Below are 22839 nucleotides of genomic sequence, written 5' to 3' on the forward strand. Positions count from 1 at the left end.
ATAGAATAATGTTACTAGAAGATTTTTCCCCTAGCTTTTTTCAGATTGCACATGACACTGAAACTGTTTGAGATATTGAACCTGTAATTTAGACTTGCAGTATTTTTGGAGTTTGCATCTTGGTTTTTCCATCATTTGGTTTGGATAGAATCACACCCTTGAGGGAAAACAGTTTGGCTTTAATGTATCAAAGCAGCAATACAGATTGTATGAGTAGATTGTAAAATCTCCCTCAATTCATAGCTGGTGTTTTATAGCTGTTTCAGTTCTTGACAGATAGGGCTCTTAAAACTAGAATCAGCAGCTGTTCTGTCACTTCTGAAATAGTCACGGAGTCTAGAGAGGGACTCTTGTCTAAAATGCAACAAGCAAAACATATGTGTTGCTTTTGATGTTTTTGTTTTTCAAATATGACAAAACTTTGGATGACTGTATTCAGCAGGGATTTTGAGAAACTTTGTTGAATTAAAATGAATCTCTTTCACTGGGTTTCACTGCCAAAAACAGTTTCAGTGAGGTATGTTTTTATTTACAGCAGTACAGCTGATACTTGTCAACTATCTCACTGCAATATCTTAGCATAGACAAGGACTGGAAAATGTGTCTGAGGAGCAAATCCAAACTCTCCTTTCTCACTTAACCTCCCTGCATCACAGTATAGTCTATCATGTGTAGTGATATTTTGCATGAGGCCACTGAAAATCTCTACTTTTGTGAAAAAAGCATAATGTATAATGGTAGACAAACTTGGCAGGAACAGGTGGTTTGTTATGTGAAAGTAAGCTGTTGAGTTTTTTGTTTGGGTTTGGTTTTAGTTTTTTATTAAGTTGTTAAATGGAAAAGCAAAAAGTTATCTTCTAGTTTTCACAGTGCCCTTGGACTGAGCGCATTTGAACATCATCAGAAATTCTGGGATATTGGTGTTTTCTCCTAACTGCTGAATTGCTTGTGTTCAGCATTTCTGAGTGAGCATTTGAGATTGCACTGAGGCCAAGTACAATGAAACTAAAACAAATAACCATATTAAAACTAAAAAGGAGAGCTGAAAATGTGGCCTTCAAATGATTTTGCCATCAGAAATGAGGAAGATTGAGGGGTTATTCAAAATACATATACATTGTACCTGTTTCTATTGTATCTGTTAATTTGGAGTTAAAGAAGTAAATGTCAAAGCTTTGTATTCTGTTTCAGGACTAACATTGGCTTGAGTCAGATGGTCTGTGTGAAATCAGTGCAATTGTTAGTTCAGCTTTGTCAGTGCTTTCCAATTTTTTGTTAGTGTAGTCCCAGACTTACTGGAAATTGTGACTTCTAGCTGGGCTGTCCATTCCAGCCAGAATTACCCTGCAATCCTGTGATTCTGTCAAATAAACTTTCCAGTGGGAGCTACATGCTGACCTGCCCAGCTTGTTTCTACCTATGGCCTAATTTGGTCTCTAAAGCTGTTTCCCCAGAGATGAAAGATGATGAAATCTGGTTTCTTTTACATCCATATTGAGTAGTAACTGCATGTGATCTGGTGTTGGCAAGTCCTGTAGCTAGTCACTTGAGGGTAGTTCTGAACACAGTGAGCACAAGTCTCTTGAGCAGCTAAAATATGTTCCTCATTAAAACTCTTGATGAGCATAGTGTTTACGTTGCATTTGTGAATGTGATGTATCAGATGGTGTTTGTTAATTTTTAGAAAAGCTGTCTATTTTTCTTTCTTTGTGAGGTCATCTCAATCTCCAGTCTCATCAAATGGTGCTCCAAGCTGCAATAACCCGTGGATTAGTGGGGAAGGGTTGTTATTTTATTGCAAGTCTGGATGACCATCTGCGTGAATGTAAAATTATAGTTGTGGCTTTCATTTCTTCAGTGGGATAAGCAGTGGTGCCAAGTAATCATAAACCGGCTTTCTAACTTTGTCTTACTCTACAGAAAAGAAGGTAGGGAAACAGTCAATTAATAAAAACCAGCTCACTAAATGTTAGAGAGTCATAAAATTTTTCCATTTATTGAGTATGGTCTCCACATAAGGAGTTTGCGTGATGTGCAAATAATGGCGTCAGGAACTATATGCTGTCTTGCTGCAAAGACTCTGATTTCACAGTCTTATCTAAATGACTGTTCTGGGCTTTAAGATCTATAAGAGGAATGTTAATTGCTTCTCAGGTCGATGTCTTTACATTAAAAAAATGCAAGCATATGCAGGATTGCTTGAGATGTTCTTCCTAGTGCTTCTTGACCAAGCTGGTTAACAATCTACAGTCAAAAGGCCAGGTCAGCCTAGTTTCAATTAATTATTTTTTTTCATCATCTCTTCCTGTTACCTTGTTAACTCTTTTCTCCTAATCTCTCCTTCCCTGCATCCCTCATTCTCTGAGCGTACTAGCATTCCCTTGCTATCAAATGACTGTTTTCTTTTATCCTTTGAATAAGTAATTTTTGCTTCACAAAACAATATTGACATAGAAGCTAGAGGGCTAACTCCATTGCTGAAGGTGCTGCAAATTGTAAACTGAAATCTGCTCTAAGTTCGGGAGCTCTTAATGAGGGAAGGCTGTAGTGAAACACCACTTTGCTGACTTAGAAATTACAGGTGTTTTGGATTCTTGTAATTCCCCACAGTTGAAACCAGGTGACACAGTAATGCTGGAGTTTTTTCTACCTCTCCCTCTTCCCTTTGCCTGGTATGTGCAGGTATGGCAGCTCACAGTTTGAATCACTAGGGTTAGTACACTGCCACCTGAAAGCAGTGCTTGAATAGAAGTGTGATATATACTTGTTTCAGTTCGGTGGTGGTATTTGGAATGCACATTGTTTTCTATATTAAGTATGAAAAATAAAATGCACACTTATCCAGTGAAATCTCCAGGTTTCAGAAATTTCCATAACTGTGCGTTTATCTAAGTGAGATAGTAAATGCGAACTCATGTGTATGGACCGATTACTCAGGTTGTTAATGTTGATCAAGTGCTCATATGCAGTGCAATTACTTGATCATGCTTAAGGATATGTTACTCTTACTGTACATGTGGTAGTGCATTTTGCTGCTGTGTCCAGAAATTGTATGTAGGTTCAGTAGTTTCTCAGATAATCTTTGAAAATAAAATTAACCGAAGGTGTTACTTTTATCACATGATTGCCTATTGAGGTGCCCAGAATTCTGCCTGGGAATTTTTGAAGCTGTATAGCAATTAAAAAAGAAAATAACGTGTACCTAAAGAGCAACAAAATAATGTGAGCTTTAGATGATTGATTTTGCTTCTAGTTCTCCCTCCTTGGGTTGTGAGAAATACTGGGAAAGGAACATGTGGAACAGACATCACTCTCCTTCCTTCCTTTTTTTCCCCAACTCACCCTTCATTCCAGGTGTGAGAGAAAAAAGAAGTTTTAACACCCCACCCCACCCCCCCCCCTTGAACAATCTATTAGTTTGTGAACTACTTATTTGATAAGAATGCTTATATACTTGTGTGTTAATGAGTACGGTCTCTGTGTTTAAAAATCGAGCAAGGTCTAAGTCAAAGGCATAACTGCTACTTACTTTTAACAGGATATGGTTAAAAGAATGTCTTAAATTCAGTCTTTGTACATGTTATGTTTTTTGTTTCAGTACATGCCAATTTTACTTCAGGCTCATGGTCTCAAAGCCATATTCAAGACTCACAAACTTTAGAGAATGGGTTCTATCAGCTGTGATGGCTGCTGAGAAATGTGGATTGCTTTCTTACAAGTCTCAGACCAGGTCTTTTATTCTATGATTTTTATTTACTTCTTTCCACTTAGGCTGTGCATCACTGTGAACAATGGCCCCCTTCTTACGGATATCTTTCAATTCATTTGAGCTGGGACCCGTGCAGAATCAAGGGGAACACCTACAGCCTTTCTGTGCTATCAAGATGAAGGAAGCATTGACTACAGGTGAGGTTACAAATGGTGATGCTTTTCTGAATATGAGTAAGTTTTTGAGAAATACTGCAATCCTTCTTAGTCTGAGAATGGTAGTGAGTCCTGCTTTTCCTGTTATGCCAAGCACTTCAACGTTAGCTTTTCTTTCAGAATGGGAGAAGTAACAATGACTGCTGTCTTTACCCCTACCTTAAAACTAAAACAAGACTTCAAGACTTCTTTATTAGTGCTTACTTGTCCTGTGGCCAGAGCGTTCAGGTGGGGTGAAGTCTAAGCTTTCTAGTTTCATACTTCACCACCAACGCACAACTATTCACAAAATATGTGGTGAAGCAGCTGAAATGTGACTTTTGCATGGGTTAAGGTGAGTTGTGAATTTTGCATGACAAAGGTTTGCAAATGTTAAATAAATCATTGTTCTCTCCAGCCTTGCAGAAGCTCTGTAGGGGAGAGAGTGGTTTAGTGGAGTGCCAGAAGAGGGATCTGAACTGCAGCAGGTTTGAGAACCATTCTTAAGCACAGAGTACTAAATTACCTTTATTAACTTGGAGGATAGGTAATAATGAGAAGTGTAGTTTGTTGTTGTTGTAGTAACTGAGGCATTTTGCCAGAATTATTTGCTTGGAATGACATGCACCCATGGTCTTGTTAGCACCTCCCTGTTCAGCAGGACCTCAGCCTTCAAAGATGGCTTCTTTACAGAAAGTGGTCCAAAGGTTTACAACAATTTGTGACATTTAGCTAGAATACACTACTGTTGCCAAACAGGATGAGAGGGAATTGCTGTAGTGGGTTAGACCACAGCCATCTAATACTGCATTATGGCTCTAGGGCTTCACAAAACATCAAAGAATGCAGGAAAGGGTGAATTCTGTTCTTCCTCACAACATGATTGGGCTTTCCTCTTATCGCTGAGGTAAAAGCTGCCTTTAGACTTTAAACACAAGGCGCAGCAGTGCCTCTTCCAGAAAATGTTGCCATAAAGTGAATACATTAAGCTCCAAAGAAGCAGTTTCCTAATCTGTTGGGAGAACCTGTGAAGAAATGGTGTTGAAAGTGTTACAGCTGCCAGAAGGTGTGGAGAGGTGGAAGTAGTCTAAATAAATCCACTTTTTCTTTTTTCTTTCTTTTTTTTTTTTTTCAGCTGTCTGCTTTAGAAAAGTAGAGTTGTCCCAATATTTCTCCTCTTTGCTTGCATGTGTCTTTCAAGTACTAAAAAATGGGGAGGAGAGTGCAGTGAACCTTGGATCAGTGACTGATTGAGGTAATCAGGAAAAGAAAGTAATGCTCCCGTTATCAGTTTGACTAGATCTGGAATAACTTTTGTTGGATTTGCATGCTGAAACATGCTTGAGGAAAAGTTTATTGTATAGGAAGAAGAAAATAATTTGCCTAATGATTAGGCATTAAGCCAATTTGCAAACATGTAAAGTGTTTTGAAGCCAGTAGTGTTAGCAGAGAAACAAAGGAGGCCTGCATACAGGAGGGGTAAGAAGAGTTCTTCTTAAATGCTGTTCTTTGCTGACACTTAAGTGTTCATTTGCAGGCAGGCAGCGTGATCCATAACAAAGCTTGATTAGTATGATTTTAATTACAAAAGCAGCATGGCCAGGCTGGAAGCTGTTGCCAGTAATTCAGATTACTTCTTTCAGTTTTACATAGAGTAAAAAGGTATATAGTAACTGATCAAACCAGATATTGATTGGGACATAGCAATAGGGACAGTCCTCTGAACGGGCTGAAATAGTTCTCTCCCCCTCTAAGAATCCTATGAAGAGTATTACCAACTCTTCTGTAAACTGCTGCTGCTTCTGCAAACCCTGAATTATTGTCAAAGGTTCTGCAAAGAGGTGCAATTTCTCATGTTCCCAAAGATGCCTCCTGAGGCCTGCCTTTTTGATGAAGAGGTCTGGCTTTAGCAATCCAAAAAATAGGCTGGTGTAAAAGCCTTGCTGTGCAGACAGCCTGCTTTTAATTCACCCTCACCTTTATTGTCCATCCTAATAATCTCTAAATTGTGTTTTGTTTGAGCTTTCCCTATATATTTTCACCATAATATTTCCAAATTCTTCCATAGTTAAGAATACCAAGTACAGGTTTCTGGAAGTAGGTTTGCACTGCTAAGAATTCGAGTTTGTCTTTCTGCAGAGTTCCCTAAATTCAAGATAAAAGCTTTTGACTGAGTAGAAGAGGAATGCTCAAGTTTGCATTGAAATGGAGGACGTCCTTAGGTGGCTGTTCCTGAGCGGTTTCAGAATGCCCTTTGGCAAGCAAGCTTAGGTCTGCTTGTCAAAGTTGTAATTTGTAATGCTGTTGTTGGCAGTTGTTCCCTAATAAGTACAAGGACACTATTTGCTACTCTTGTTGGATAGCTCAGCACAATTGACTGGAGTGCATCAAGCAAGCTATTAATGAATAAACACACACTTTGCCTTGAGTTTCCAGGAAGATTTTTAAATAATAAGTATCTAATTCATCCTTTGTGGAAGTGAATGTAAATTCTATTGCCAATTTTAGGAGAGGGACCACGCTGCAGCTTCTTGGGGAAGGGTCCAACTATTTAATCTGCTTTGCTACCGCCTTGATATCATAAGAACAGATTACAAACTTAGGGGAAAAATGGATCATTCGGAGCTGGAGAGGCACTTAGAAAGCACTTTTGTTGCAGCAAATGATCGTGATAAACAGCTGAAATTGTGCAGAACGTACAAAATTATATTCAGTTACCTGAGCACAAATGGGGAATAATTGGCTTGGCAGCAAATCACAGAGAAAAACTGGGGAGGTGGCATCATGTGCCAGAGTCACAGTGAAGAGCTGGATGTGGCTGCTTAAGAGGCAGTATCATTTTGGATGTGTTGATGGGACTACTAAGAGACCCAAATCTAGATATATGCTAAAGCTTGTTATGGAGCGTGCAATCACCAGCTGTTTTCTGTGTGTGAGGTAAGGACAGGAAGAAATTAGATGAACTGTGGTAGCAAGAGAGACTGAAGCTGTGTATTAGGAAAAAAGTCCATCTAATAAGAGTAGTGGAGTACTGTAAAACTCCTAAGGAGGGAGTCTGGGGAGATGCTTATATGGGAGGCTGGGTAAATGTTACCAAAAAATTAAGATGTTTTTTGAGGTCCTTTCAGCCTTTCCTTATTCTTTAGCTGCACAAAGTCTGCATGTGCTGGAGAGGACAGATCAGGCCTTGTAATATAATTTAAAAAGTAGCAATCGTAGCAGATAGAGAGTACAATGCCAGGGAGTGTGACTTATGAATAGAAGTGAAGTGTTGGGACAAGTTGGAAGTAGATTAATGAAATGTGGAGCCTTTCATCTCTCAGCTACCAGTTTCAATTTGAACTGGGTCAGTGTAAGACATAGCTTAATTTATCTTATTATAGTAGGTATTCACTATGGTCAGACAACACATCATGGAGATTTATACCAGAAAGGAGCCATGCAAATATTCCCTGTCATGTTGTGACTGACTAAACCAGCTTCTGAGTTCCAGAATGGGATTTGTCCCTCCTGGTCTCTCTGGCTGTATGTTAACACCTTCACTGCCTTTGCATGCCCTCCTGTTTGTCAGGGTGAGCTTTGCCTTCCAAGTCATGAATGCTTGAACTGAATATTTAAACTTTGTCCCAACCACAGTACAAGAAGTAGTAACTCTGCTTTTGGTTTCAGTACAAGGGTTCTCTCTTTGTTTTATTTTATTAAGTTTACGTACTAGATCTACATTATTTGATTTTACAGTTTCTGTCCTTTTTTTGTGTCTTTCAGAGAGAGGAAAAACTCTAGTTCAGAAGAAACCTACCATGTATCCAGAATGGAAATCAACTTTTGACGCCCACATTTATGAAGGACGGGTGATTCAGATTGTTCTCATGAAAGCAGCAGAAGAGCCATTATCTGAAGTGACTGTAGGTGTGTCGGTCCTGGCAGAGCGGTGCAAGAAAGGCAACGGCAAAGCAGAATTCTGGGTAAGGAAGGAGATTAATTCCTGAAACTTCCTGACCTGGTTATGTTTCTTTCAAGCTGAACGGATGCCTTCTGCCTTTTAAACTTAAGTGTTCGATCCTTTTAACATCTGTGGCAGGGCTTATAAGACAATTGTTTTAGCAGCATTTTGGAAGCAGATAATGTACAATCAAAGTTCAAGAAATTGACAATAAAATCAATGGTATTAGTGTTTGAAATAATGGCATACATCACATTGAGTGCCTATGTTCTAAAGTCTAGTCGTTTTTATAGCAATTAGCAGACATTTAAATTGGATCTGATCATTGTAATTCATCCAGAGAAAAAGAAGGGTGAAGCTTATTCCAAGGCATTTCCACTTAAAATTTCTAATTTTATTTATTTATTTTTATAATAAATTTTAGTTGGCTTGATGCTGCTAAAATGGGGATCCTTTAATCCCCATTTTTGTTATCCTGGTATCTTTTCTTGCCCCTGTCCCCCAAACAATTGTTTGTATGTGAAGTCAAGGGGTATGGCATCTTGCTGAGTGTCACTTGCTCCTGTATCATACTGAGTACAATTTTGAGTATTGATCTCAGAAATTAAGAGGGGAGGTGAAGTTAGGGTTTAATGTAGTTTTAAATTTAGAAATATACATTTAGTCTAAATGCCAGTAGTTATTATTAGTTGTTGAACTACATAAACCCAAACAACAACTTCTAAATAACTGTATGTGAATAAATTTCAATTAGCCCTGTAAACCTCAAGCAGAAAATTAAAAATATAAAATATTTTTTATTTTGTACGTCTAAAGAGAGAGAAAAGTGACAGAGGCAGGGAGGATCAAAACCCTGAGCCCAGTTTTCTGAAAAGCCAAACATGTTTCATTCATTTAGTTGCAAAGAATTTTTAACGAATTAAGGGTTTAATGATGTCATCTTTATAAAATCCTATTTTCTAGCTTCTTTTTCAACTTTCAGACCCAACTGAAGTCGCTGAGATCCTGGTCCAACCAAAAGGATTATGAGAATGTGATGAGGCATTATTGTCCCAGAGGACTCTATAAAGTCTTGAATCAACTCTAATTTAGTGTCCTGAATATTCAACATTTCTCCAAATGCAGAAATAAAATTCAGAGAGGAATGTCAGGCTATCCTATAATTTGGGTGAGAGCTGTCTAGCTAGGTGGATAAGTGCTATAAATACTTTTGCTCATTATCCAGTTGCATGTAAAGCTGTACTCCAGACAGCTTGCCCAGAAACTACATGTATTTGCTAATACAGGAACCACCCATCTCTGTATTTTGAGTCCAGTTAGTGCTAAGGAAATATTTGTTAAGTGGGAGCAGGTCTCCTTAAAATTTCACACATAGTCTTGTATTCAAAGCCTTCTGGACTGGAGTGTTGCTGAATTTGCCCAGAAGATAAACCCTACAGGAGAAGACCTTTTAATTGGGTGGGCTAAAGCAGGATAAGCAGGTAGTAACAGATAGTTCCTGCTTACGTCCAATTTGATGAGCATCTCTTTTCTCACACAACTGGCAATATTGGCCCTTCCTTGGTAGGGGGTGGATACATGAACTTTCTTCTTGGATGTATGAATGCTTTTCCTGAATGCTGGACATGAATAGGAGGCAGTATCCAGTTGCTGCTTAGCTTAGTATGGGAATATTTAAAAGAAAAAACACTCCTATTCTTTATCAAGTCCATTTTTGCTGTAAATGGCAGGATTTTGCTCTGAGTATGTGCAAATCTAACTATCTTACCAAGCAGATCTCAGAAAAAACCTTTCTTAAAGGGGTGATTGATATTGAAGGGGCTTACACTTTTGCTAGGCTGGTAGGATCTGACTGGTTTGTATTCACCTGTTACATTCTGAAATCACACTTTTTTTTCCACACCTTAACTTGAATTCTGAGACAAGAGCAATTATTCAAAGAGTAGTTGAAACTAACGGTTATCAGGTTTAGTTTTAGCGATCAGTTTTAGCCAATTCAATGGTCTGAAATCCTCTGCTTATTATCTGTAGAACAGGTACCACATAGACATCATCAGCATTAAAATTCCTCTGCACAATTTCAGTCATGACTTGGATAGACCATCATGCCCAGCAAAGAGATATTAGTTTGCTTACCATAGCCTAATAAGGTTATTTTTGTGTATGGAGAGACAGCCTGTCCGTAGTAGCTGTAAAGGAGGTCTTTGCCTTCTGTAAGCTTTGTTGGGCAAATGTTTTTATCTGTCAGACATTGCCTTAAAGATGAAAACTTAGTCCTTATCCCAGTAGGGGGGATATGTTCACGGATGCATCTAACATAATTGTGGTTTTCTTTCTCTTTTTTTGTTTTCTTCCCAAGTTATATTTACTGTTAACCCAGGGATACTTTGCTCTGTGCTGAAGTGAAGACTGAATCAGACTCTTTCATGCTTAATAGCTTCTTACTTTTTATGAAGGCAGCAGTTCAAGAATTAGTGGCTACTTTCTGAGCACAGGAAGTGACCTCAGCTATTGGCTTAAAGGCATTTGTAGAATTTGTCACAGAAACCATGTGTAATGGTTTGAGGGGGAAAGTAAAATAAATTTTGATGATAACACTGTGTTTCTGATTACAGGCACCAGTATTTGATATCTCTATGGTTTGTACTCCCAATAAACATATAAGGGATTGTATATACTTTTTCTTTTAAAACTAAGTTCCTGTGCAAATTGAGTTTACTAATAGTAAAAACAGAAGTCAACAAACTTCTTTGCAGAAACGGGAAAGGGACATGCAAAAACAATGTGAACTTTGACTGCACTGAACTTTTGAGTAGACATCAAAGAAATGCAGCACACTAGTAAAAGCAATAGAATAAAAGTCCCTGGTTCAGCTGCAGCAGTGAGATATGGAAGAGGGTTGTAATCCAATAGTTATTGAATATTATAGTTTGATTCCCTAGAAAGAGCTGTTCAAATTCCTGAGAGTTTCAGTCAACTACATACTTCACTGTTGGTATCTTTCTTTCCATAGCTTGACCTGCAACCTCAGGGGAAGGTGCTGATGGCTGTGCAGTATTTTTTGGAAGATGCAGGTAATGCCAACTGTTTATTTTCAGTCAGTTATGTAAAAATAAAACTTTTTTTCACATTCCTTTTGTAGAACACAGGGTGTAGCTCACACACACACACACACACAAAATCACCTGGTGTACTGAGTAGAATTTTCTGATTTTATTAATTTGTTTTGTAGGTAGGGTTTTTGTTGTGTGGAGTCCTGGCTGCATTTGTTCATTTCTAAGTGCCTTTGGGCCCTTTATTGCTGTTGCATTTAGCCACTCTGGGGTCTTTAATATGTCTGTCCTCATGTTCTGATGTGATAGAAAAGATATCAGTTCCTTTTTAGGTGCAAAGAAGTTAAATCTCTTATTCTAGCTTATGTGGGAAACTTTTTTTGTAGACTGGGGAGCTGCATCTGAGTTTCCTGGGATTCAGATGTCATAGTCACTAATCACAGAAAAACTGACTGTAGCACTGAGTGAATCGTTAAGTGCTAAAATGCAAATATAGTCAATGTTCTGCCACATCAGTTTAAAAAGTGAACAACCTGTATATGTCAGAAATCTACACATGCTATTTGGAGAAGAAACTAGGAGGTAAGAGAAGACAGTTAATCATGAGGGGGAAGCTTTAAGTACAGTAATAAAAACAAATATTTTGGCAGGGATTTGTGTATCTGTGGAATTCTTTCCTAAAGGAAATGATGTAAACCTCACAACTTGCTTAGCTAGTGGTTAAAACTTTCCCGTACTAGAAGTCACGAAACCATTATTTCTTGGGAATTGAACGCATCTGCCATATTAGCCTATCAGTCTTACATGGTTTAATACTATGTGTTTGTAAATAATAAGGGGAAAGAGGAAGCTGTAAGTTTTAAAGCATTGGTGTGTTGTTGGGTTTTTTTCTCCCAGATATATACAGGGAACATAGTTCTGCTCTCATAGAACAAGTTAATTGTGAAGGTACCATACATTTTTGTACCATATGTGCAATCTGTGTAGCAGTTACTAGAAAAGCTACTAAAGATAGAATGTGATATGCAGTACCTGACATTTCAGAGTTGACATTTTATCTTTGCAATGGCAAAAAAACCAGCCCATACGCTCGTTATTTTGGTCTCCTTTTTGAAAATTTAACTCTCTAAAGCAAAATTTCAAAAAATTGTGTGACTCTGAAGAGCCTGTAAGGAAGAGCATTTTGCTGAAGATCAAAAGCTCTCTGTTTGTGCACCAGTAATATTCTGGTTTGCATTCAAACTCTTGTGAGCCATTATATTGGAAAACCTTTGTCTTGGTCTTTGTCATGGCTTTCCTGTGCAAAGCAGTTTCATGGGGCAGTGGTGTTAGGAGAATCCATCTATTTAATGAGACCTACAGGATCTGTTTGTCCAGGAAACGTAAAAGTTTCTCAACCAAAACTGTACAAAACCAACTTCAGTATTCTCAGTTGCTTATTTGATGAGGCTGAAGCCTATTTCGTCCTTTCCACACAGGCATGAGGAACAGTAGAGAATGCCGTAAGTGAAAATCTTCCATAATTTGCTGTTAGCTGTCAGTTGAAAGATACATACTTTTGTGCTCTAAATACTAAAATAATTGCACTTAGTTATTGATCAAAAAGAATTTAAAAATAGATTCAATGTTCTTGCAATTCTTTTCATTGCCTTTATTAGGGATTGCAGATGGTAGTGGACTAAGCCGAAATACCAAACAGATCATTAGAGTCATGCAATCATACTTTAATTAACAAGTTAAGATTTGCGTGTGAATGCTCTCTTTAGACCTTCTACTTCACAACAACTTCCTATTTACCTTCTGCTTTATAGAAAATTACTCACCGATACCTTTTTGGTAACCAACCACACAGGCAGTGGAAACTCCCTTTCAAGACATTTATACATCTACATTTTGTGAAGGAAAGTCACTCAATCTGGTATTTGCAGCATTCACATCAAACATCAAGGTATTTTAACATACCAATCCTCAAAGTTCTAGACCTCCCTCATGTCACTATCTGTATATTGATAAATAGGCAAACATTGAATGATTTTTGGCTCATCATTGCACTGCTATAAATGTTTTGTCTAGTTAAATTAGTAGTTAGCAGTGTTAGAGCAGAGAAGTTTGTTAGTGCATTACAAGAATATTTGTATTAACTTCCATTCTTCACATTGCTAAAACCCTTAGTTAATAGTTGGAAGCTCAGAGATAGTTCACATTCCTTCCTATGCACACACCATTTTGTTTTCTCTCTGACATGCCTTTCCATATGGAACTGCATGGTAGCTATGTTTCTAAAATACTAAAAAAGGCTTGTTCTGAAACTGGTATTTCAGTTGTTCCCTAGTTTATTCGAAGGTATTGCTACCATTAGTATCTTTGAGTTAGAGGTGCTAGCTTTTGTTTGAAAATCTCCAAGCACTTTGCAAAAGTGATAATTCTTCCTTTGGCTTGTTTTGCAAACTAAAGCTGTTCTTTTTCAACCCTCCCTTCTAAGTAGCAAGCATTCTGCCACCTAAGAGAAAACTGCTTGTCTCTGTTTTGATGGTAGGCAGCAGTCAGTATTAAGAAGTAAGTGTATTACTGCTCCGTTATCAGACTTATTATTAGAGAAGAATTTTCATGGAATAAACTGGTATTAAAATTTGCTCCATGGTAGGCTACACTGAGACATTTCATTTGTATATTATTTTTGCAGATTGGGGCCTGAGCAGTTAATTTAGGGCGATATATGAAAAGTCTTCCTAATTTTAGAGGTTGTTTCTTTCTAGACCCTGTAAAACAGGGCTGACTTAGAGCTGTCAAAGAACTTTTTTGTCTTCTGTCCTGTGATTTGAAAAGAAGCTTGTGCTGGAAATAAAAAGTTTTTCTTCTGACGTATGAAACATGAGAACAGGGTGTTGACCCCCGTTTTCATTTCAGAATATTGTTTTCTTTCTGCCCCTCCTTCTCTCGTTGTAGTATTGAAACTAGGTTATAATTCTGTAAAGCAGCTTTAGTTTTAATAGGTGGGAGTTGCAATACTTTTAATGCTTTGCTTGATCTTTGTTTATTCAAATGTAGTTAATGACCTTATCGAGTAAGAAAACCCAGGATCACAGAGGTGGCTTGCTGTACTGCTGAGTGTCTTGTGTGGTGTTAGCAGCTTTGGAGGCTTTGGAAGTATGTTTGTGTCTTGCTTTTGAATCCTGAATTGCTGTTTTACTGGCTTCAGTCTCCTGGAGAAAGGGTTAGTGAATTCTTTCCTTGAAATGGTATTAGCCATATCAGAAGGTGAGTAATTTGCATGTGACCTTTTGATATCTCAAGTATCTGACTTCTGGGAGAGGAACATGAACCAGTGAGCTGCATGTACTTTGAATATGTTTTTCTCTGTGTGTGTTGAGATGAGTGTTGGAGAAGCATTAGATTTTAGAATTTTTCTGAGGCATCTGTGAAAAATAATAGAGTAGATAACAGACTTGCTGTCACAGTCTGCATATTGTATGGGTCTAAATTAAAGCAAGTTTCTCTATGGATAAGGTGTGTTGGGGAAGGATTGTCACGTTATTAGTAAATAATAATAATGATAAGGGCTGAAAAGCCATAACTGTGCCTTAAAATTGTAAATTGAAAAGTTGGTATGATTTAATAATTTAACTGAGAAAAGACTATTTCTAGAAATTTGGCATATGTGATAGTAACTCAGTGGCACCTAGAATCTGCTTTAATCTGCATCTAGAAGTGTGATTGCATGAATTTAATAAAAATGTTTTCTAGCTTAATTGTCTTTAAGAAAATCAAACATTTGCAGTTGTAATTTCATAAACACAAAGTTGGCAGTGTATTTGGTTGGTAAGTAGCTAATGTGTTGTGTAGAGCAGAGAAAATTTGATATAGTTTATATGTTCACAAGAAATGTGACTTAGCTGCTGTATTTTTAAAGGTTGGGTTTACTGTGCCTTTGTAATTTAAAAAAGAAAAAAGAGAAAACCCATTTTCCAGTTTATTCCCTGTTTTACCACAATGAGTGAGGTATCAGGTATCTCTGCAGAAGTGTTAACCAAAACACTTCCTGAAATTAAAAAAGAAAAAGTACTCTACAGCTGAGCACAGACTGTGTTAGCACAGCAGCTCTGCAGATGGTGTGAGCGCTACAAAGACTGTAAGTAGTGTGGACATGGGATTTTTTCCTTCTGGATTGAAAGGCAGGGCTTTTTAAAACTGGGTTCCATTTTAGCACTTTTCTAAAAGACCACTGACTTCATTAATGCCCATGAAAGACTAGTTCAGTAAAGAGATGCTAAAAGTAGCTGCAGAGCAGTCCACCTCAGTGCTCTGCTAGGTGTCAGTCAAAACAGTAGCAGGTGCTGGCTCAGCGGCCAAGGCAGGACTTCATTCATTTATTTAGAGGAGTCGGCAAGAAGTCCATGTCCTGCGGGTGTCCCAGTCTCTGCACAGAGCAGAGCATAACATACTTGTAGCTTTTCTTCAAGTAGAAATGCATACACTATCACATGTAGTATACATATCTTCATAAAAGTGCTACTAAGAGTTTGTAACACCGGTTTTGACTACTCGTGCTAAAGCTTGTAGTATAACTGCTTCGGGCCAAGATAGGTAATTTGAGATTATGTGCCAGCTTTGAGAGGAAATAGTATTGGCTTCTACAATAGCAAATTATTGGTATCGCTACTTAAATGTCAGCAGTGTAAAATCCACAAGTACTGAGAACGGAGGAGATTTAAAAAAAAAAAAAAGAGAGAGAGAGAAATACATAGCAATATTAAAACTGCCTGTAAATGAAACATTGTGATGATCACAAAACCAAAAACGATTTAACATAGCAAGTTCATGTCACAGAAATGTAGACTTTTGGGGAACTTGTATTTCTATAAATGGTTTGTTGGGTTTTGGGGTTTTTTTTTGTACAGATGATCTGTAAAGCAGTCCTCTCCCAGACCAGGTTACAGAGCAGTTTTCCTCTGAGACAGTTCATACCAGGAAAGTCTCCTTTGTGAGGACTAAGCTTTACTTTTTAATGATTGCTATGTATGATTAATATTTTTCTTGACCAGAACGCACACTTAACTTTCAAACAAAGCCAAGTGCAAGGCTGTAGAACAGCAGAAGGGGACACTGAACAGAAATGTTAGTGGATTTTGTAATTTATTATGCAGTTTCAGGCAAATCTCAATTTAAGCAGCCAGTTAGCTCAGAAAATGTTTTGCCTGTCCCTGTTTGAAGTCCAGGTTTTCAGTTTCTGACAGTAGCACTGTTACCTTTCCTCTGTTCACAAACAGAACCGTGAAATGAGCAAGTTAAAATGAAAAATGAACTCTGAAGATGGTAAATATTTTTTCTATTCTTTCTTTTAAAAAATCTAGTAGGCTTATTCAGGGGGTAATTTTCTTTTGTCCCTGAACTTTTGAGGTTCAGTTGAGAGAATTTGACATCACCTTGAGGTTTATTACAGTTCAGCAGAGTCCTAGCAATATTGTTTTAGCAAATGTTTTCCAGACTGTGGGTTGCATGCTATGTTAGTGGCTGTAACACCTAGAAATATTCAGAAGGACTGATGCTGCAATTAAATAGTCTATACAATGGTATGTTCACAGCACTTCTGGAGAACTGCACTAGCATGCTTAATGGTTTCTTAATGAATATATGGCATGGAAGAGTTCTGGGTGCTTTTGTCAGATCAGCTGCAAGTTTTGAGAAGGGACCTTGAAATACTTGAACTATGTGCCAGTGATAAATATTAACCACAGTTCTCAATAGAGGAAATAGATTATGTTTAATGGTGTGTGCTGGGTCCAATATGATTAATTTCAGGTCCAGGCTGCAGAGGTCACCTGGATTTTAGTTGCTGATTGAGCTGTTCTCTACGTGACTGTTTATGACCGTGTGCTGGCGCAGGACAAGTATTTAATCTGTGGAAATCCTGGCTTGCTTGGTGGGGGAAGCAAAGGCTTTCCCTTTATGTTTGTCCCCTCACCCCCATCTCCACCCTGCATCCGTACAGTTGTTGGGAAAGTTACTTCCTTAAAATTGTTGATTCTCTCTGCATCTTTGAAATAAAGCCTTTATTCCCCAGTTGAGTCCATGGTTGGCTGAACTTCTTAACTCTTTTCTGGAGCATTACACATTAAAGGTAATTTACTCATTAAAGATAACTTGTTAAACAAGCCCATAGTAAATTGAAATTAAATACACTATCATTTCAGAGCCATCTCAGCTTCACGTGCACTTGACTTAGAGCTGCTGTCCAAACCTCTCAGTTGCTTCTGAAACATACAAAAATGTTTTCAGCTATACTTTGATATATTGGTTGGTTTTGGCAAAGGTATTTAATAAGGCAGCTGGTTGTAAAGACTGTGTGTTCTCACATGCCGATTTTGAAGTTTTCCTGTGCTCAAGTATTCTTCACTGTTAAAGTATGTTTAAGGAAAGTGGGGGGTTTTATCTTATTTTTTTCTTTCTCTATTTTTTTTCTTTCTTTGTACAAATGAAGTGATTAGTTTAGTAATTACCCTGTCAAAAAATACATGCCAGTCTCATACTTCTATTAAGTTTCATATCGGTGTTTCAGACAGGGAGGAAACACCACGGTTGCCCATATCCTGATCAAGTTTTGTCAGAAACTTTTGCACAGTGTCAGCAATGCTGAATTACTACAATTATTTCAGCATGAGGAGAAGCCATATCCTGTTCACCTGGTGAATCCTGTTAGTTCCTCACTAAACACTTGGTTTGCTTGTGTTACAGGCTTTAGGGAAGCTTTTGTCCCCTAATCTGCTCCATCACAGGTTATCTCCTCAGATACATGCTATAAAGTAACACACCTTTCTCTGCTTTGTTGCTGTTACTGATTAAATCACCCTTATGAAGACATCCTTTTCATGCAGCAAACAATATGAAGTATTACTGACTCTCAACGTTGTTTTCCTTGCACACACATTTCAGTGTGTGGTTTCCCTGAAGCATTTGAGGACCAGTGGGTGAGGTCTGTGTATTTGCCGAGCAAGATTAAACAAAGAGATTGTACTGTTTGCAGACTTCGACAAGCTGAAGTGCAGCAGCTGATGGGAGTTTTTGTTGGGTGAACTCAGTAGCCTGTTTGAACAGCAGAAATGAATCCTGTTCCTGGAGGGGAAGAGGTGACTCGGTGGTGTACATAGTGCATGTTGTGAGCTCTTTTCAGGGGGAGGCAGGATGGGTTTTTCTCTGAACCAGATGGCCAGTTTCTCAGAAAAGTGCATTAATACCTAGTGGCAAAACCCAGGGACCTTTTTTGATCTTTCTTTGCACTAATATGCTTAATCTTTCCTTAATCTCTTAGCTGACGTTGTCATTTCTTTTCTAAGTACATGCTGCTGCAGTCCGGCTGCTGTTGGCTGTGACCGACTGATATATTAGTGTAGGGCACTCAAAATGGTATCAAATGATAGATTGTATTCCAGGTTCAGCAGTCTGTTGGAATAGCAGTGGTGGCAGCCAGCTAATAAAATAACAAAAAACAAGTGCAGCTAGCAACAAGAAAAATGGAGCTCCTGGGTAACTTTGTAGTAAGCTCAGGCATTACAGTTAGTGTGACTTGGCAAAGGAAACAAATCTGTTTCTATCAGTATAAAAAGCAAAGCTCCCACTGGTGCTGATAAAAGGCAGCAATGCAACGGAGCAAATAAAACCTAATTGTATTGACAATGGAAAAATGCTCTTCCAGGTTTTTCCTTACTCCATTGCTGTGGAAACTCCCATCCTGCAAATGGCAATCTCCTGTTACCCTAAACCTTGCAGCACTTTCGACCTGTGAATCATGTCCACATTTCTTCCTGATTGGGACCCACAAGCTGCTGGCCAGAGCTGATGCAGTTAGCAGTTGATCAGCTCCTCATTGCTGATTCAAGACTTTATCTTTTCCTGCTGGATGGGATTGTTCCTCAACAGCTCCTCTCTATTGACAAGAAATGTGTCCTAGGGTTAAATTACCAGTTACCCAATCTCTCTTGACATACCTTCATGGGGTTACCTCTGTTACAAACTCCTATTATTTTCAAAATGTATAAGTAAGACTATATAGTCTGAGTTGTGGCTGAAAGATTGAGACACAAAATACTAATTTTTCTAAGAGAAACTCAGAAGCTTCCTTGGAACTGAGTGGAAATAACTATAACTTGTAATGAAGGACCTATATGAGCCAGTTGGACTCAGAGCCTGAGAATTTTTTTCTTGTTTTTTTTTCTTGGCTAATAGTGTATGTAATTTCTATGTAATGTAGTATTAGATGCTAAAGTATATACTGTAGTATATACTGTTATTGTTATGGTATTTTATAGTACTATATACTCTAACCCCATTGGGGTTAGGAGGGGAGAGGTATGAGACTGAGACATTGACAGATACAGCGTCGACATTATGAGATAGCATAATGGAAATGTCTAATTGAAAATCTCATTTGTCCTCACTGCTTAATGATCCTGGAGGCTGGAAGAAACCTATCTTACAGCAGTATGGTCCAGTCGTGACTCAGGAGTTCCTGCAGCACTTCACCTGCATCTCTTGCTGTAGTCCCGGTTCAGGAGGGCATGCAGAGCAGCAGCATGAAAGGGCTTCTGCTGAAGACAACCCTCCTGCTTCCAATAAAACGTTTATTTCTCTTGCACATAAATCCCATAACATACAGGAGCTTATATTTTTTCAAGAAACAACTGTGGTTTTCATTTCTCTAGCGAGACTGTACTCCATTCCTGCTTCTTCCTCTCGGCTCATTTGCTGAAGGCTTCTTCTGAATGAGCAGGAGAGGGAAGTGCTTGCAAACAAGGACACAGAGACACCTTAGGAAGCCGTGCATGCATGTGTTCCACCCTTGTTGTACTGAAAGTCTGCAGAATGCAGGTGTAAAATAAATAGAAGCACAAGTCTGAAACAGAAAAACAAACAACTTTTTTGGAGAAGCAAATATTAATCTTTGTAATACCTTAAAGTATTAAAAGTGTGTCTTCTTGTCTCCCCCTTAGACTGCAAACTGTCGATGAGGGAAGAGGAGGGTACGGTAACTATGAACAGGAGAGGAGCTATCAAGCAAGCCAAAATCCACTACATCAAAAATCATGAATTTATTGCTACCTTCTTTGGACAACCTACGTTTTGCTCTGTCTGCAAAGACTTTGTATGGTAAGAAGGAAACACTAAGCTTCCCCCACCCCCAAGGGCCAAATAACTGCAAAATTTGCTTCAGGTACATTGAGACAAAACATGACATGTAAATTCATGTGTGCTGGGAAATTGAAATTATATATTTACTAAGAGCATTGTTATACCTAAGAACTATAGTTGTCTCTTTCACATTAAAAAATAGAACTTGAATATTTTTGCCACTGAAATAATTGGCAAAAATTCCGTCAGCATCAAGTGAGATCTGGGCCGTAATCAACAGCAGCTCTTTCACAAGAGAATCAGATGGATGGATCTGAGCAAATAATGCTCAGACTTTAAGATGTGAAGTGGCTGATAGCAGAGTAAAGACCCATAGAGAGCAAGAAGCTGGATCCCCTTCACAGTAAGGCTGTTTTTGTAGTAAGTCAGATCAGGAGGATTTCCCATGTGATTGAAACCTTGCCTTTTCAGTGTTTCCCTCCTGATTTGCTGGTCTATCAAAACACACTACCTTGTCTTCTAAACCTTGCTTTCCTAAGACAGAAGATTCTGAATAGCAGAGTTTAGACCAGTTTATTAATTGGAACAAATATTCCCGTAGGCAAAGGATTGATTGGTTGACATGGTAAAAATAAAAAAAACCCCACCTTTTATTCCAGCAAACGTATATTTTTGGTTTCCTTCTTTATCATTTGTTTTTCAGGGGACTCAACAAGCAGGGATACAAATGTAGGCGTAAGTCACTTTTTACCTTTTTCTAGTACTACTTTCCACATGAATCTGTAGATCTAATAGTTACTGTTGAAAAATCTTCTGTAAATATGCATGGCACAGTGTATCATCACCATAGGTAGTAGTAGATGTTAAACACCAGTTTTGCACAGTAACCTAAGGCTGTCTAATTATGATTCCTACCTGAGTTTTTAGTAGCAAGATTTAGACTTTAGCTATTCTTCTCGTAAGAGTGGAATGCTGTTGAAAAGTTGCACTCATTTATGACAGCAGTTTTTGTGAAACCTTTTCTAAAATGAGTTACAGCTATTGAGGGGTTTTACAGCTGAATTGAAAAGCGCTTTTCACTTAGCACAGATTTCTGTGCATTACTGCAAACAGTAGGGGAGATGTCAAAGGGTAAAACTCCAAAGCATAATATTGTCCATCTGTTATCAAATGCTAGTGGCGTTGCCTAATGGAGGCAAATTTAGTTTAGAAATAGAGTTTATGATAAAAGAAAATGGGGGGGAATCAGCTTAAGAAAGATCATCTTGATAGAAAAGAAAGGTTTGGTGTATATAGTATGAGGGAAAGGAGTGTGGTTTTCACATTATGCTATGAAATGCGAACACTTCATCCCATGTATTTGTTATCTGAGGGAATCTTTTTTTTTCTTGTGCATGTCTTGAAGAATGCAATGCTGCTATTCATAAGAAATGTATTGATAAAATCATTGGGAGGTGTACTGGTACTGCAGCCAACAGCAGGGACACAATGGTAAGAGCTGGAACAATATATTTAGAGTGTAATTATGTAATTAAACACTCCTGAACAAACAAAACCTTGTATTGCAACAGCCAAGTCCATTTGGGAGGTGCTTGGCTGTACAACCCAAGTTACTGTCTTCTCTTGAAGATTGTATATAACGTGTAGTGGATGAAACTTTCAAGCAAGAAAAGTAGTTAAAAGTCCTGCAAAGGGGTGGGTAGTACTTGATGGGCAGATTCTTTCCCTGCTAGATGAGGGATGTTAAGACTGGAGTATTCAAGATAAAATTATTGTAGCTTTGTAATATCCAAGCAGCTTTCTGTAAGAAGCTGGTCCTGTTTTGGGTAGAGTGCCTCACCCCTCTCCCTGTCCTCAGTTTCAAAAGGAACGTTTCAACATTGACATGCCTCATCGCTTCAAAGTTTACAACTACATGAGCCCTACCTTCTGTGACCACTGTGGCAGCCTGCTCTGGGGGCTAGTCAAACAAGGACTTAAATGTGAAGGTACGGAGGTGGAGGGCGGGCAGCTGGGACTTCTCCATGCTTTTCCAGTGTAGTCTCCCCCCCTTTGCCCCCCACTAGATTAGCTATTGCTACACAGGGTGCATTTGTGTATGTCTGTTGTATAGAATGGGATTCATCTCATCTATGCGTGGTTGAAAAAGCTTTTGTACTAGAGAGAGACAAATAGGCACTTGGCTCTAACAGAGTCAGAAAACATGCTGCAGGGCTGTAATCTTAAGTAAGTATAATCAAAATTACTACTTTGGGAGTAGCTGAAATTTGGTGAGTCTTGACTCAAGGTAGGGCCTAAAAGTGTATTGAAAGTGTTTACTGTAAATACCATTTTTGTAATTCTCCCACAGAAAGGCAAGATGATCTTTATTGTAAAAGATTTTGAGAATAAAATAATGATGATTGGAGTTTTTTTCCTTTTGAACAATTTTTGTAGCCTTCATTGAGTTAAAGATTAAAACTGCAGTTTTATTAACAATGATAGATCGATGTACAATCTGGTCTTGCAACAAAGTTTCTGAACTGCACAGAGGAACAGCCCTTTTTGTTGTAATGTCAGACAGTATTTTCCTGATGCTTGTATAACCATCCTTATATTTCTTTTAGAATGTGGGATGAACGTGCATCATAAATGCCAGAAGAAGGTAGCAAACTTATGTGGAATAAATCAGAAGCTGCTAGCTGAAGCTTTAAATCAAGTTAGCCAGGTATGCTTTATTGCCATTTGTCAAGTAATTAGTTGTTTTCAGAGCATTTGGGGGTTTTTAATTCATCTTTTCTGTATCGCTTTTATGGGGAACTGAGTTTGGAATGGAGG

General features: G+C 38.3%; 1 protein-coding gene across 5 annotated transcripts in view; it reads left to right on the forward strand.

The window, feature by feature from the left end:
• The window catches only part of PRKCD (protein kinase C delta), a 69958-nt gene that overhangs the window by 35660 nt on the left and 11459 nt on the right, over window positions 1-22839 (forward strand). For all 5 annotated transcript variants that reach the window (XM_069812462.1, XM_069812466.1, XM_069812465.1 and 2 more), the window contains 8 exons: window positions 3772-3906; window positions 7669-7868; window positions 10860-10920; window positions 19884-20040; window positions 20726-20757; window positions 21428-21513; window positions 21881-22010; window positions 22629-22729. In XM_069812462.1, the coding sequence (XP_069668563.1) occupies window positions 3792-3906; window positions 7669-7868; window positions 10860-10920; window positions 19884-20040; window positions 20726-20757; window positions 21428-21513; window positions 21881-22010; window positions 22629-22729 (882 nt within the window). In that variant the 5' untranslated portion in view covers window positions 3772-3791. The remainder of the gene's footprint in view (window positions 1-3771; window positions 3907-7668; window positions 7869-10859; window positions 10921-19883; window positions 20041-20725; window positions 20758-21427; window positions 21514-21880; window positions 22011-22628; window positions 22730-22839) is intronic.

This window comes from Haliaeetus albicilla, chromosome 24 (genome assembly GCF_947461875.1).
Source record: "Haliaeetus albicilla chromosome 24, bHalAlb1.1, whole genome shotgun sequence".
NCBI lineage: Eukaryota > Metazoa > Chordata > Aves > Accipitriformes > Accipitridae > Haliaeetus > Haliaeetus albicilla.